Genomic DNA, 15,715 nt, shown 5'->3' on the forward strand with positions numbered 1-15,715 from the left:
GAGCCATGGCCGCTGAGCCTGCACGTCCGGAGCCTGTGCTCCGTAACGGGAGAGGCCACAGCAGTGAGAGGCCCGGGTACCGCAAAAAAAAAAAAAAAAAATTATAAGAGGATAATGGCAAATCTATCCACTTGAATTATCAGGCAAAGGTAAAATAAATTTTTGTGGTTAACTGCAAAAGTATAATGGTGTTCATGAACCATTTTTCAACGGATATTGACAGTTTTAAACACAATTTGACTCTCTCACAATTCATATTCTAGACTTGCATATCTTACTGTACTTAAAAAGTGTACCACATTGCAAATACAGGACTAAACAGACTGAGCATGCAAAATGGTTCTTAGTATAAGTTTTCCCGTATTGTTTACACAAAGGACAAAAAACCCTCTTCCTAATTGGCAGAAGTTGAAAGGTGTTTTAAAGATAGAACGCGGGCTTCCCTGGTGGCGCAGTGGTTGAGAGTCCGCCTGCTGATGTAAGGGACACGGGTTCGTGCCCCGGTCCGGGAAGATCCCACATGCCACGGAGCGGCTGGGCCTGTGAGCCATGGCCGCTGAGCCTGCGCATCTGGAGCCTGTGCTCTGCAACCGGAGAGGCCGCAACAGTGAGAGGCCCACGTACCACAAAAAAAAAAAAAAGAAAGAAAGAAAGCTAAATTGTCATGAATTGAAACCAATTTGGAGTTAAGTCTTAACTAAATTAGAGGAAAATTAGTATCTTTATTTTTTTTAATTTAATTAATTTATTTTTATTTTTATTTTTTTGGGCATGCCCCGCAGCATGTGGCATCTTAGTTCCTCTACCAGGGATGGAAATTGTGCCCCCTGCATTGGAAGTGCAGAGTCTTAACCACAGGACCATGAGGGAAGTCCCCAAAGTTACTATCTTTAAAAGTAATAAATTCAATTTCAATACTCTCAAATATATTTTCTACATCATTTTACAAACTGTTTCCAGATAGAAGCCTTTCAGGCCTGCTATGGCAAACAGACAGTACTCATTTACGTCAGCAGCATTAATTGATAAGGAAACATACAAACGTTATGTGACAGGCTTTTGGGATTTCTACGAAGAAGGCTGAATGAGGGGAAAAACGCCATAAATGACATTACTGGATCAACGGACCAAATTGGAATACAGATGGTAGACTGGATTAAAGTATTGTATCAATATTAAATGTACTGAGGTTGATAACTGTACTATGGTTGTAAAGAGAATGTCCTATTCTTAGGAACCATGCTGAAGAATTTATGAGTAAAGGGTCATACTCTGCGCAGCTTATTTAAATGGCAGGGGAGGGGGAATAAATGAAAACAATAGGTTAAAGAGTCTAACGAAAGGTAAAGCGTATATAGGGACTCTTCGTACATTCTTAAAACTATTCGTAAGTTTGAAATTATTTTCAAATAAACTGTTTTTAAAAGTACACCATAAAGAAGTACATATGTATATATACATATATTAGCCAATTACCTAGTCATTTCTTCTTCCAGAATTCTGGCTGGATTTAGCATTAACAAGGAAAAATTCACTAAATAAAAACAAAACAAAACAAAAATAAGACATTTTTGAAAGGCACTGCCAGGCTTTAAAAATCTTTTTTCTCTTTCCTTTTCACTCTCAAGTCACTCTTTTCATTTGACTCATGTAAAGGGCCCAAGGGTTTAGGTGCATTTAGGGTCCAGTTGGGGGAAGTTAAGCCCTCCCATGTTCAGCCCCCTTCCTAGAGGTCTTGGGCCTTTAAGCAAAGCAGCTTCCTAAGGCAGCAGAGAGGAGCTGATGAAGGGCATACAGAAGGCAGAGGAGGAAAAAAGAAATGGTCCACATAGAAAACACAAGATTTAAGGGGCACTTTTTTTCTTAAGGCGCAAAGCACTTTCCAGATACTTGCTTCTTTTGATTTTACTTTACTATATGTGTGTGTGTTTCCCTTACATGCTTCCTCACGACGTAAGTAATAGAAAGGCTGAATTACATTCATTGCAAAGGAAGAAAAGTTAAAGAAAAGAAAGATAGCTGAGTTGCTCAAAGACAAGTCAGTGGGTCACTGGCAATCAGTCACCATCCTGCATTCCCTGTCCTGGTTATCAGCAGTCCTGTATTTTGGTATTTTTAAAGCAGTATTAACTGGAAGGAAATTGTCTTTTAATTTGAACTAATTTGATAAAAATGTCCATGTGCCTTTTCTGGTTTACACGTTTTCGTAATAGCTAGGATTTATTGAGCATTTATTATATGCCAGGCATTGTTCTGAACACTTTACATGCATTACTTCATTTAAGTTTCACAGCAACTCTATGAGGCAGGACTATTTCATAAATTCCCATTTTACAGATGAAGAAACTGAAGCACAAGGAGATAAAGTAACTTACCCAAAGTCACACAGCTAGCAAGTAGGCTGAGAGTCCTAACACTATACCATACAGCTCCTGACACTATACTACAGTGATTGATTCATGTGGTAATGACTTATTTTCACTTTTTCAAAAACACAAAGTGAAAAAATAAAAAGAAAGCAGCCCACATCTATTGCATTCACAAAATAATAGGATAAAATGTCACCACAGCATTGATGAGAAAACACACCAGGGTAGGCGTTTCCCATTTACCATGATGCTAGGAGAGAAACTAGTCTTTGTTCTAGACTTAGATCATGTTTTCTGGGTGCTGTGTTATCATTCTTATCTTCCTCCAAAGGAAAATAAGGTAGAAATTTATTTCAGGCATGTGACCCTGACAGTGGCATAATTTTTCCCTCAGGATTATTCTTTCTACGGATGTTCATAGTGAAGTGTTTCTGCTAGCTCTTTATCAGTTACTAGATCCTTGAGGAATCAGACCGTTTTTTACTTCTGTTCTTAGGCGTTCAGTTTTGCATGCTCATTTCCTTCCTGAGTTTATAAATCTGACACCTTTGATATGCCACATTGGAACCGTGTTTCGAATTAGAGGCAGACAAGCTATCCTAAAGCTGTGGTATTTGTAGAAACCATTGTTCAAAACCACAGGAAACCTGCAGATATATGTGTACCTGGCTATTTTTTCCCCCTGAATGTAGAAATCAGGTGAAATCCTAAAATGAGTTTTACTCTCCTCCAACACCAATATTACAACTCAGATTGACCCTCCCTCCTAGGAAATAAGAATCTACAAACATTCCAAGTTTGACCTGATCCTTTCTCAGAGTCCCAGGCCAAGAATGGCAATCTAATTCTGGGTTAGTAACCGTAGGAGCCCCAAAGCCCTCAGGAAACCAAGAGTTTCTGCTGCCTGACAACAAAGGTGAGGCAAACATGTGTTGACGTCTCGTTCCTGGAAGAGTCATGGAACGAAATCTGGAATTCTAGACCTGGAAATCTCATGGAATTAGTTCTGGGAAAGGCCTCGACCTGGTCTTCTCTGATGCAACCTATTAGGCTTCAGTCTCCTAAACAGTCTTTAAGTAGTTATGTGGCTGAATGCTTCGCAATGCTGTCTGCCTGTTAGAATCCCGTGGGGAGCGTGAAAAAATATAGATGCCCAGGCTCCATCCAAGACCAGCTGAATCAGAACCTCTGGCTGAATCTAGATCATAATTCTAAAAAGTGTCCCCAGCTGATTCTAATGCTCCAGGATGGAGAACTCTAGTCCGCCTGAAGGCCTCCCATAATGAGGAAATGGGGAATTCTAGAAGCCGCCTATTCATTTTAGAGAGCTCCCATATAATTCATCCATTTTATAGATGGAGAAACAGAATCTTAGAGTGGTTGTTTCATTTCCAAGTTCTTACAGCTAGTTTTCCCCCAATATTTATGCTCCAGACACTTGACATAAATTGTCTCATTGAATTCTATCAGTAAGTCTACCTTTCAAAGGTGAGAACAGTAGGGATTATAGAGGTTAAGTAATTTGCCCAAAGTCATAAGCTGGTAGGGGCCTAAATAATAAATGGATACCTTAAGGATTACATGGGGAGACATTACATAAGGTCACTTTGAGTCTCAAAGTAAATCAATGTCTGCCTTCCTTGATTCTGCCCAGGACTTCTTTTATTATATAGAAACACTCAGCACAGGACAGAGTTGGTGCATGTCCAGGCAGCTTTGGCAGTGTGGGTAATTAACTAAGGTAACTGGGGCTCAAAACTGCCTTTTCCTCTCATCTATGTGGCAACGCAAGGGCACGCAGGGTATATTGATTTCTCCACAGAATCTCCTACATTATTACAGTCACGTAGACCTGGCATAAAATATCAGGTTCCTAATACTCTGCAGAAAAACTGTTTCCTATGACTTCATTCTTAAGGTTTGGATGAGGAATGTTTTATGCATAGTTTCTGTGCAATTGAGTCATTGTGAGGGAACAACCTTGTCACGGAGCCTTTATTCTGTTGACAAGGATGGGCTCTGTTCACAGTAAGTCACCGTCAGGCCCTCTTGTAATTAAACCTTTTTTTCTTCTAACATTCCCTTCTCATTTGGCTCCCATTTAGTCTAGCTGGCCAAGAATCCAGCGATTCTAAAGAATAGACTCTAAATAAACATCATCTCTATGAGATGAGCTAGCGAGCTCAGCCAAGTACAGCTGAATACTCTATCTACTCTCAATCCCCAGGATTTTTGCTAAACTCTACAAATGTAAACATACCAATGAGCTCTCTGAGTATGAAATATAACAACTTCGTCTTCTCCAAAGAGGCACGGGAATATTATTTGTACACACTACTAAAGAGTGGACATTGGAATTAATAACATTTGAGGGACTTCCCATTCCAAACCCTCCAAGACAGCTAATATGCCTAATGACAAATGTGGCTGTAGAGGACCAAGTGTCATTTAATTTGGAGGCCACTGAAACTAAGTTGGCAACTCGGGTGAGTTTATCACTCCAGCTATTACAGGTCTGGAAGTGACTTGCTCGTGCCAGTCCCCAGAGAGACCTTGAATTTAGCCCTGGGCACAGTACATGGCACCTGTCTGCCATTCCAGCTTCAAAGCGATACGGTTGCATAATTAGAAACACAGAAAAGATAAGCAAACTGTTCCAAATAAGAAAGTTGTGGAATTACTCTGGTGTTAGCAAAACCAAAAATAGGATGAATAAAACCGAACCAAATGTCAACTCTCCTGTGATAAGAGCACTGCATCAGATTTTTTAAAAAATTTAATTGTGATAATATACACAAAACCATCTTAACCATTTTAAGTGTATAGTTAAGTAGTATTAAATATATTCAAGCTGTTGTACAATCAATCTCCAGAAATTTTTCATCTTCCCCCAACTGAAACTATGCCCATTAAACAACAACTCCCCATTTTCTCCTCCCCCAAGCCTGCTACCACTATCTTACTTTCTGTTTCTATGAATTTGGCTACTATATACACCTCATATAAGTGGAATAATACAATAATTGTCTTTTTGTGACAGGCTTTTTTCACTTAGCATAATGTCCTCAAGGTTCAACCATGTGGTAGCAGGTGTCCAAACTTCCTTATTAAGGCTGAATAATATTCCCTTGTATGTATATAGCACATTTTGTTTATCCACTCATTCGTTAATCTGATTTTTTAAAATCCTGAGTTGAAACCAATTTTTTATTGATGAGTTCGAATATAGGCATCATCCTACTGTATGTGTGTGTGTGTATCTTATAGATCTATAGATCTTATAAGAAGTAAAAGGAAAACAAATAGAAAATTCCTCATTTCCTTGAAGGCTTTTTAAACTATCCTATCGTACTCCAATTTTACCTTTATGGTGTTTGTGTTGAAGTTTTGGCCACTGGTCAAGAACAAGTCATCCATTTAAAACTTTCCCAAACATATTTTTTTAAAGGAGAAAGTTATTTACATTGGAAGTATAATGTATATGGTCATGAGCACGGCTGGGATAGCAGAAAGACCTGGGTTTGAATTCTGCCCTAATACTGTATAATTTGGACAAGCCTCAGTGTCTTCATGTGTCACAGAAAATATTACCTACTCTGTGGGACGGTTCTTGTGAGGCTTAAGTGAAATAAGACCTAGCACATGATACACACAATGAAAGGTTACTATTATTGGTGTTATTTTTATTATAAAGAGGTTCTTCTCAGAGACAATAGTACTGGAGAGGAAATAAACTATTTTTGTAGGAGATTGATTTAACTTTTGAAGGATGCTTTTACTAGACTTCTAAAAGGCATTAATATTCATCAATATTTATGTAAAGTACAGCTTTTTTTCCTGTTGTATAAATTAAGCAATCATGTTCTCTTAGGTAATTACAATTAAGCCCTACAATGCTAACCAAATATGTAGTTCTCAATCCGTGAACACTGAAAACTCTTACTGAGTGTCATCTAAATTATAGAGTCCACTTTTTCTCAGATATCTTTACTATGAAAGCTGCCTTTCCTTTATCAGTCGTTTTCCTTCTATTCCACCATCTGTGTGCCAGTAAAGCTTCACTCGGTCTTCTCCAGCCTAGTGCTCACAGGTCTCTTGGGAGGAACTGAGCTATCATGCTTCATAGAAAGCATGAACATCTTCCTTTCTATGTTAAATCTGGCTAATATGAAAATAACTTTGTCCATTGAAACCACACTCCAATGCTGTTGACACCGCCTCTCACACAGATGACACTAACGTATGGGACTCCTTTGGCTCTTCAGTAATTATAGTCCTTTGAGTGAGTTTCAAAGCACATCATTCTCACATCGAGTCCATTCAGTCTTTAGCATTCTATCAAGTAACAGTCAACCTCGTTGATCCAAAACTTAGAGACAGAAAGTGGGCCTAATTTTAGCAAAAAGGATGGGGGGAGATAAAAAAACAAAACCAGAAACAGACCTACAAGCTGAGCATAGCTAAGAAGTACCACCACGCAAACTGATGTATTCTGAAGCTCATCATTAATCACTAATGGGATGGACGCTGCACAGACATACTCTGTTATAGTTCCACCGTCCTCACGTAGACTGACTTCCTTACTTTATTTAAATGCAAAACTTTCTGGAGATGGGTATTTCCTTATTCTATATTTAAAATCAAATAGCATACACCTATTGGTTGAAATTTAAATGAGTATTTGAGGAAGTTTTCTGAGAATGTTACAACCCCTTCTGTGATATCTGGAGTCACCCAGATGTCTGAACCATGAAGCAAGCAGATGATGAACAGAAAAATCAATTTCTATTCTTCCACTCAGTTAAACATATATATGTATAATACATATATATTTTTTAAATAGAGAAATGCTTACCTGGAAAGGAGAAGTTTCCTCCAATATTAACAAATCTGTCAGTCATTTCTCCAAATACTATCATCATGAGGGGGAGACCTGACCCATGAGTTATGGCCATGATAGTGCCAAAGGACATAAATAATTTATCCTGCCAATCAGAATATCGAAACTAAAAAAGAAAAAAGAAAAGAAAAGATAAGAATACTTAGCTTGTGTAACAGGATTTCTCTTTTTTCACAATGATATGTTCTTCGGATTTTTATTTAATGTCATTACTTTTGTAACGGTTGCAAATAAAGGTATTAGGGAAGAAAGAATTTCAATCCAATCACTGACAGATTAATTTCATGATTCTATTTATTTCGGATTCTGTGAGGAAATCAATCTAACTCCATTTAATCACTATCTTATTTGGATAAGTGCAATATAATCAGAAGGGACGAAGGTTTGGTTCCATTAAGAAATATTATTTGGGGGCTTCCCTGGTGGCGCAGTGGTTGAGAGTCCGCCTGCCGATGCAGAGGACACAGGTTCGTGCCCCAGTCCGGGAAGATCCCACATGCCGCGGAGCGGCTGGGCCCGTGAGCCATGGCCCCTGAGCCTGTGCGTCCAGAGCCTGTGCTCCGCAACGGGAGAGGCCACAACAGTGAGAGGCCCGCGTATCGAGAAAAAAAAAAAAAAAAAGAAATATTGTTTGATTTTCCAGAGCTCCTGAGGTAGTGAATTAAGAGCAGCTAGGGGTAGACATCATTTACATACACACACATAACATGTCCTTTAAAAAGACATTCAGGGCTTCCCTGGTGGCATAGTGGTTAAGAATCTGCCTGCCAATGTCGGGGACATGGGTTCAAGCCCCGGTCTGGGAAGATCCCACATGCCACGGAGCAACTAAGCCCATGCGCCACAACTACTGAAGCCCGTGCTCTGCAACAAGGGAAGCCACCACACTGAGAAGCCTGCGCACTGCAACAAAGAGTAGCCCCCGCTCGCCACAATTAGAGAAAGCCCGTGCGCAGCAACGAAGACCCAACGCAGCCAAAGATAAATAAAAAAATTTAAAAAGAAAGACATGCAGAATAGTTCAAAGGGAGAATTATAAAGGGGTTGGGGGGAACAGATCCTCTGGGTTTTGACGATAAGATCCCTTTAAGAGGTTTAAGTTAGCTTTTAGAAGGCAGCTCCACAGTGAAGTGCAACAAACATTAAGGAGTGCCTGAGTGTGTGCTTTAGGGAAGTCTTGCTCATGGAGATGACGCTCATTGTAGAAGCTTGAAAGGTAAGGGGGAATTAGCTGAAGAAGAAATGGGGAGTGCAGAGGAAGTGGAGGATGTTGAGGCTTAGAACAGCAGGGGAACTAGAAACCACACGAGCGCTCAGGTGACTCCACACAGTGGAATTCCTGAGTGCACAGTACAAAGCGAGGAAGACAACACTAGAGAAAGGTCTAAAAGGCCTGGTGGGCCACACCAACAATCTTGGACTTAGTACCACCTATAGAGGAGAGGGGTGATACCAGTTGTTACAGTGAAGTGCACAACACCCAAGAACTAACCAGCCAATCAGTGTCATAATACTCCAAAATGCTTTGTCCCCCACCATCTTTGTTAGTCCTCTCCAATTTCTCACTTTTTCTCACCATTTCCGATTGACTGAACTATGGCTTTCTCTTTGTTCTTCTTTCCTCCTCTGCCTTCTGGACTACATCTTCCGTCTATAAGTTTTCCGTTTCTATACCTTCCTCTCTGTCCCTTGCATCTTTCCTGTCTTTTTAACCTTTCCTTCTGCCCATTTCCCTCACCCCACCCCCTTTGGGGGACAAGGATCAGTAATCAGGAGAATGGATGATGAGTCAGGCTTGGTGGAGTGGGATCCCTGAGAGTGCAGCCTGAGTCAGACTGGGTCACTATGCAGGGGCACCCTGAGGTCAAAAGCACAAGGTGGGGAGTGAGGGGTGTGTGTGCAAACTGTTCTCAAAGAGTTCCAAGGGTTCAGTCTGGGAGACCACATTCCATCATCAAGCACATAGGGCAAGCAAGAGTGCTGAAAGAGACAAAGGGTCAGAAGCCAGGTGGGGCCTGGAATGGAACAAGGGGAGCAGGTAAAGTCAAGGACAAGTGGGGAAGGCCCCCTAAAACTGCTACAAAAGGGACCAGTGTCCCCAAGGTTCGTTTTATGGCTCCTGGGGAAGGGAGATAGAGCACCCGGGTCTATGGGCCACAGTTCAAGCACAGGAGCAGGTTGTCATGTAACGTTCCTTTAGTGAATATTTATGTGAAATTGAGGAATGTTTTAAGTGCTTTTCATGGTACATCTGAAACTCATATCATGTAATATGTTAATTGTACCTCAATTTTAAAGGTTTTTCATATTAATTAAATAAAACTTTGTCTCCAAGCTTCAATTTAAAACTCCATGAATTTCACAGCAATATACCCTAAGTAAACCTAGATCTGTTTTCAGTGATTTTTCAACAAAAGAATGCATTCTAACTCCTATTAAAAAACACAGTTTTGTCCTGAACCTCTAGCAGAACAACAGCAAAAAAATCTATTCAGAGGGTGAAAAAGATTACACTTAAATTTAACTTAAGGTTAAACTTTTAGATTCAAATGATTGTTTCTACTTTAAGGTTAGTGACATTTTGTTTTCTCTAGGAGGCAGATTTAAAACTTGTGCACTGGATTTCCCTGGTGGCGTAATGGTTAAGAATCTGCCTGCCAATGCAGGGGACACGGGAAGATCCCACATGCCGCAGGGCAAATAAGCCTGTGCACCACAACTACTGAGCCTGCGCTCTAGAGCCCGCGAGTCACAAGTACTGAAGCTCACGCGCCTAGAGCCTGTGCTCCACAACAAGAGAAGCCACCCCAATGAAGAGTAAGTAGCCCCCACTCGCAGCAACTAGAGAAAGCCCATGCGCAGCAACGAAGATCCAACGCAGCCAAAAATAAATAAAAATAAATGAATAAATAAATAAAAATAAAACCTATGCATTAAAACCAGATTTAGTTTCACAGACAATTTATTCTCTAAAGTACTAAATTGAAAAAATGTTACCCTTACTGAGACTTTTAAACAAAAACATCACAAGCGTAAGGGAGAAGAGAATGAACAGGGGCTTTATGGCGACATGAGACGAATGCAGCAATGCTCCAGAGTGTGGATGTTTTGGTGTCCTCTCATCCTTTACTTAATAAGTTGGAGGTTTCAGCTGACATGCCGCTTAATACCAACATCTCTGCTATCAAAAAATGGCCGTCATAGTTTGAAACACATCATATTCACCAACAGTGGGCAAACACTTTCATGGGTCCCCTCTCTAAGACATATTACAAATGAAAAACAGATTCGACTTCTTCCAAAAGTATGCTGGCTTGCCTTGGACCAGCAGAAAACCACTGAGACTTGTTGTAAACATATCTGAGTCCGTAATAGTAACTCCATATTTAATCAATTTTCCTGGAAGCCAATGTGAACATAATAAATTTCTTAATCATTTACAATTTTCTGTAGTTAACAATCTCTTTATATGCAAACTTATTTTAAACTAAATTTGGGTTTTATTGTGAAACAAGTGCTGAGATGCATTTTCCTGAAATTGGTTGGTTTGTATGCTGCTACGAACACAAGTCCTATTTTCAATTTCCCAGTACACCAGTTAGCTCTGCTCTCACGGCCAGCCTAACCCTACCTCTTTTATCATCCATATTGAGAATGTGGGCCATTAACTACGATGAGCCAATCCAGGACAGCACAGGTGCAGCAGGGAAAACCTATTGCTGCCGGTAGACAGTCTTAAACTACTGCTATAACTATGGATCCAAGACATCAAATTTAAATGAAGGCAGGAATTATTCACATTTAATATTTCACAGCTTACCAATGTTAACGGTCCAATCAAATTTACTTTCTTCGTTTTCTCCTTATCTTGTTTGCTGTAAAAAAATATAATTGACTGAATTTAAAAACTGTTACAAAATATTTCAACTGAATATAAATTTGAGTAGTTATCATATTCAATATTATATATATATTTAACATCTTTATTGGAGTATAATTGCTTTATAATGTTGTGTTACTTTCTGCTGTATAACAAAGTGAATCAGCTGTATGCATACATATATCCCCATATCTCCTCCCTCTTGCATCTCCCTCCCACCCTCCCTATCCCACCCCTCTAGGTGGTCACAAAGCACCGAGCTGATCTCCCTGTGCTATGCTGCTGCTTCCCACTAGCTATCTATTTTACATCTGGTAGTGTATATATGTCAGTGCTACTCTATTACTTTGTCCCAGCCTCCTCTCCCCCCCCGCCCCCATGTCTTCAAGTCCATTCTCTACATCTGTGTCTTTATTCCTGTCCTGCCCCTACGTTCATCAGAACCATTTTTTTTTAAGATTCCATATATATGCATTAGCATATAGTATTTGTTTTTCTCTTTCTGACTTACTTCACTCTATAGGACAGACTCTAGGTCCACCCACCTCACTACAAATAACTCAATTTTGTTTCCTTTTATGGCCGAGTAATACTCCATTGTATATATGTGCCACATCTTCTTTATCCATTCATCTGTCAATGGACACTTAGGTTGCTTCCATGTCCTGGCTATTGTAAATAGTGCGGCAGTGAACATTGTGGTACATGTCTCTTTTTGAATTATGGTTTTCTCAGGGTATCAACATTATACTTTCAAATATAAAATAGTGATGTCCACAAATTGTCGAAATTATCCAGTTTCGACTGCAAGGCAATCACCAAGTGCAAAGGCAACCATCCAAGTTACTATAGGAATCTCTGGATAACCAGGAGATGGTCACCTGTCTTGCAGAGCTCACTCCCAGAGGGAAGATGACTATGTTAACAATGTCCTCCAGACCAATTAATCCTTCACTTGCTAAAATCATACATATTGATCTAAAGTTAGTAAAGGCCGGGACTTCCCTGGTGGCGCAGTGGTTAAGAATCTGCCTGCCAACGCAGGGGACACGGGTTTGAGCCCTGGTCATGAAAGATCCCACATGACGCGGAGCAACTAAGCCCGTGCACCACAACTACTGAGCCTGAGCTCTAGAGCCCGCGAGCCACAACTACTGAAGCCCGTGTGCCACAACTATTGAAGCCCATGCACCTAGAGCCCATGCTCCGCAACAAGAGAAGCCACCGCGATGAGAAGCCTGCACACCGCAACGAAGAGTAGCCTCTGCTCGCCGCAAGTAGAGAAAGCCCGCGCGCAGCAATGGAGACCCAACGCAGCCAAAAATAAATAAAATTAAATTTTAAAATTTATATTAAATAAATACATAATAAAATAAAATTAGTAAAGGCCACCCTTCCGAATGATTACAGGGAGTGGTGTCAGGAAATCCTGTCAACCCTGCATTCAAAATACATCTAGAATTCAACCACTGCTCACCAATTTTATGGCTATCCCAATAGCCAGGAGAACTCCTGCCTTGTTTCTCCACTTCCACTTATGCCCACTTTAGTCTTTCCTCAACACAGCAGTCAGAGTCATCATTTAAAAACTCAAGTCACGTGGTTGCCAAGGGTTGTGGGGGAGGGATGGATTGGGAGTTTGCGGTTAGCAGACGCCAACACTTACATATAGGATGGATAAACAACAAGGTCCTACTGTAGAGCACAGGGAACTGTATTCAATATCCCGTGATAAACCATAATGGAAAAGAATAAAAAAAGAATGCATATATATGCATAACTGAATCACTTTGCTGTACAGCAGAAATTAACACAACATTGTAAATCAACTAGACTTCAATAATGCAGATTTTTTAAAAACTCTCAATTCGTATCATGCTACTCCTCTGCTCAAAGACTTACAATGGCTTCCACTTTTCTCAGAGTAAAAGCCAAATCCTTACACTCGCCTCTAGGGCCCCACATGATGTTTCCTTGTCACCTCTCTGACCACAGGGCCCGTTCCCACTGCTGCTTGCTCTGCTCCAGCCACCCTGGTGTCTCTGTTGTCGCTGTTCTGTGAACATTCCAGACATGCTCCCATCGCAGGGCCTTTACTACCTCTGCCAGGAATGGTCTCCCTCAGATGCTATGCACCTCTCTCATTTCTTTCAAGTTCTTGCTCAGATACTGCCTTCTCAATAAGACCGCCCTTAACCACCCTACTTAAAACTGCAAGCGACTTCCTTTTTGCACTCCTGATTTCTTTAGCCTTGATTAATGCTTTTCCATAGCATTCATTACCTTCTAACATTTGCTGTAGTTTACACATTCAGCATATGTATTATTTATATCTATCTTCCATACAATAAATGCAAACTCTAGGAGAGCTGACTTTTTTTTTAAACCTAAGATGAATTTATTTAGCTTAAATGTCCAGGTAGGTGACAAAGTTTTACTCATAGGACTCGATCCCAAATTATCTAGAACATTCACTAAAATCAAAGGACAGACATCTGCAATGAAATACGTTCAAAAGAATGTGCCATAGGCAATAACAGCATGATTGGAACAAGCATGTAACTAACTCTCAATTTGCCCCAGATAACTGAAGTGAGCTGAACTTCCTTTAATGTATAAGCTTTAGTCTGCTTTTTATAAAAATTTGTCTCGGGCTTCTCTGCTGGCGCAGTGGTTGAGGGTCCGCCTGCCAATGCAGGGGACGTGGGTTCGTGCCCCGGTCCGGGAGGATCCCGCATGCCGTGGAGCGGCTGGGCCCGTGAGCCATGGCCGCTGGGCCTGTGCGTCTGGAGCTTGTGCTCCGCAATGGGAGAGGCCACAACAGTGAGAGGCCCGCGTACCGCAAAAAAAAAAAAAAAATTGTCTCCTTACATTTAATTTCATAATCTTACAGTTTCAACTTATTCTTAGCTTTTTGTATTTCTCTTTTGAACTGTCTTCTTTCCAACACGAGGCCATGAGCTCCACTTCTGAGAACTTCCTCGGGTTCTGCATCTTTTGCAGGAAAACCCCTCTGTACACTCATCAGATGTTCAGCCAGTGCAATACCTAAATAGCCCTCTTCCAGAAAATGCCATCTATTTATAGATTCACAGTCAATCCCAGTCTAAACTGTCAGCTGACGAAACCCACATTTTTCTAGTAGAAATAATATCAATTATTTTCTAGCAGAAATAACACCAATTTTATGTGGCACGCCAAATTGTCTATGAATGAATACCATGGTACGTAGAAGGAATAAGGCAAGATCACTGTATGAAGACGTTAACAGACAAACATAATGCCTCCGTTGAGCCACCAGATAGGCATGTTTTCCGTTGACTAATCAGGTCCCCTGCAGCTTGAGGACACACTACAGAACCTGATAAAATTTGTCCCTCGGGGTGATCACTGGATGACACAGGTCAATTAGTTCTGGGTGGCTTGGCATGAACTCGGAGACCACAGCCGCCTCATAAACTGAGGCTGAAGGCGAAAGTGATTCACTATTCCCACGGTGAAAGCGGGACAATGACACCATGGCATTGGCTGGTTTGCTCCTGCCCCTACCAAGGTCCGTGAAGTGTGGGCAGCAAGGGCCTTTGGGAACCCAAGAGCCATCACAGGAAGGAAGACGTTCAAGAAAGAGGTTTCCCCCTTGCATCGGAACAAACATTTCTCTGGAAGCACAGGCTAGGAAGAATGAGGCTGCTCCAGGGCCCCCTCCCCGCTTCACCACCCACAGGGGAGAAAGAGGGAACAGCCCGGCGCTGGCAGGAGGGGCGTGGGATGGGTAAAATGAGGAGGAAGAGGAATAACGAGGGCGAGGAAGGAGGTTTCTGCTTCCCTACGCTTGTTTCAAAAGCACAGCCATCAACGACAGATGGCTGATGCTCTGCAAGCATAAAAGATCAAATGATGTTTATGAAAGGTTTTTCGGAAAAGTTTTGAGTTACGTAACGCAAGGAATGTTATGCCACACATATTCATCGAATCACCCTGCACAAAGAGAAGCGGGCACTTTGAAACACATCCTCTTCTTCCTGAGCCTGTTGCAAAAGAAGCCTCAGTGACATTCCTTGGGTAAGGTCAGAACCTCAGACAAGACTCTACGGAAGCTCCAGAACAAAGGCCAAAGTCATCATCAGATTTTCTCAACTTCTTGCCTCAGCCAGATTTGGCCCTGCTGATCCACGTGTCGCAGGAAAGCGGCGGCTGCGGGTTATGTACCTGTTGCTGCTGCCACGTTCAAATTCGTCCTCCGTTTTCTGGGGGATCCGGACTGTTGCGAGCCTTCCCGCCTCTAGATCCATCTCAGCCTAGGGAGAAACCACAGTCTCAGGTCCAAGAACACCCACCCACTGCGGGGAGGTCGACCAGCCTCCTCGCAGACCCTGCCCGAGGGATCGGGACCGGCTGACAGCTCGCGGGGCCCGGGGACGCCGCGTGGACGTCGCGCTGCCGCCGCCCGGAGCCCACTGTCCCCGGAGTCCCCCGGTCGGAGCCGGCGCGCCCAAGCTCCCCTCACCTGGGACCTCGCGCGTCTCTGGCCGACCTGCTGGGCGCACCAGGGCTGCGGCCGCGGGG

The 15,715-nt window shown here is 41.8% G+C and overlaps 1 protein-coding gene across 1 annotated transcript in view; it reads right to left on the reverse strand.

Moving 5' to 3' along the window:
- Window positions 1–15,441, reverse strand: part of ABCB4 (ATP binding cassette subfamily B member 4) — a gene marked incomplete at both ends in the record, with an annotated part of 75,312 nt that extends 59,871 nt beyond the window's left edge. Inside the window, 4 exons of the mRNA XM_079711497.1 lie at window positions 1,477–1,534; window positions 7,225–7,375; window positions 11,090–11,144; window positions 15,359–15,441. Of these exons, the coding sequence (XP_079567623.1) occupies window positions 1,477–1,534; window positions 7,225–7,375; window positions 11,090–11,144; window positions 15,359–15,441 (347 nt within the window). The remainder of the gene's footprint in view (window positions 1–1,476; window positions 1,535–7,224; window positions 7,376–11,089; window positions 11,145–15,358) is intronic.
- Between the last annotated feature and the right edge of the window lie 274 nt (window positions 15,442–15,715).

Source organism: Hyperoodon ampullatus (genome assembly GCF_949752795.1).
Source record: "Hyperoodon ampullatus genome assembly, chromosome: 9".
NCBI lineage: Eukaryota > Metazoa > Chordata > Mammalia > Artiodactyla > Ziphiidae > Hyperoodon > Hyperoodon ampullatus.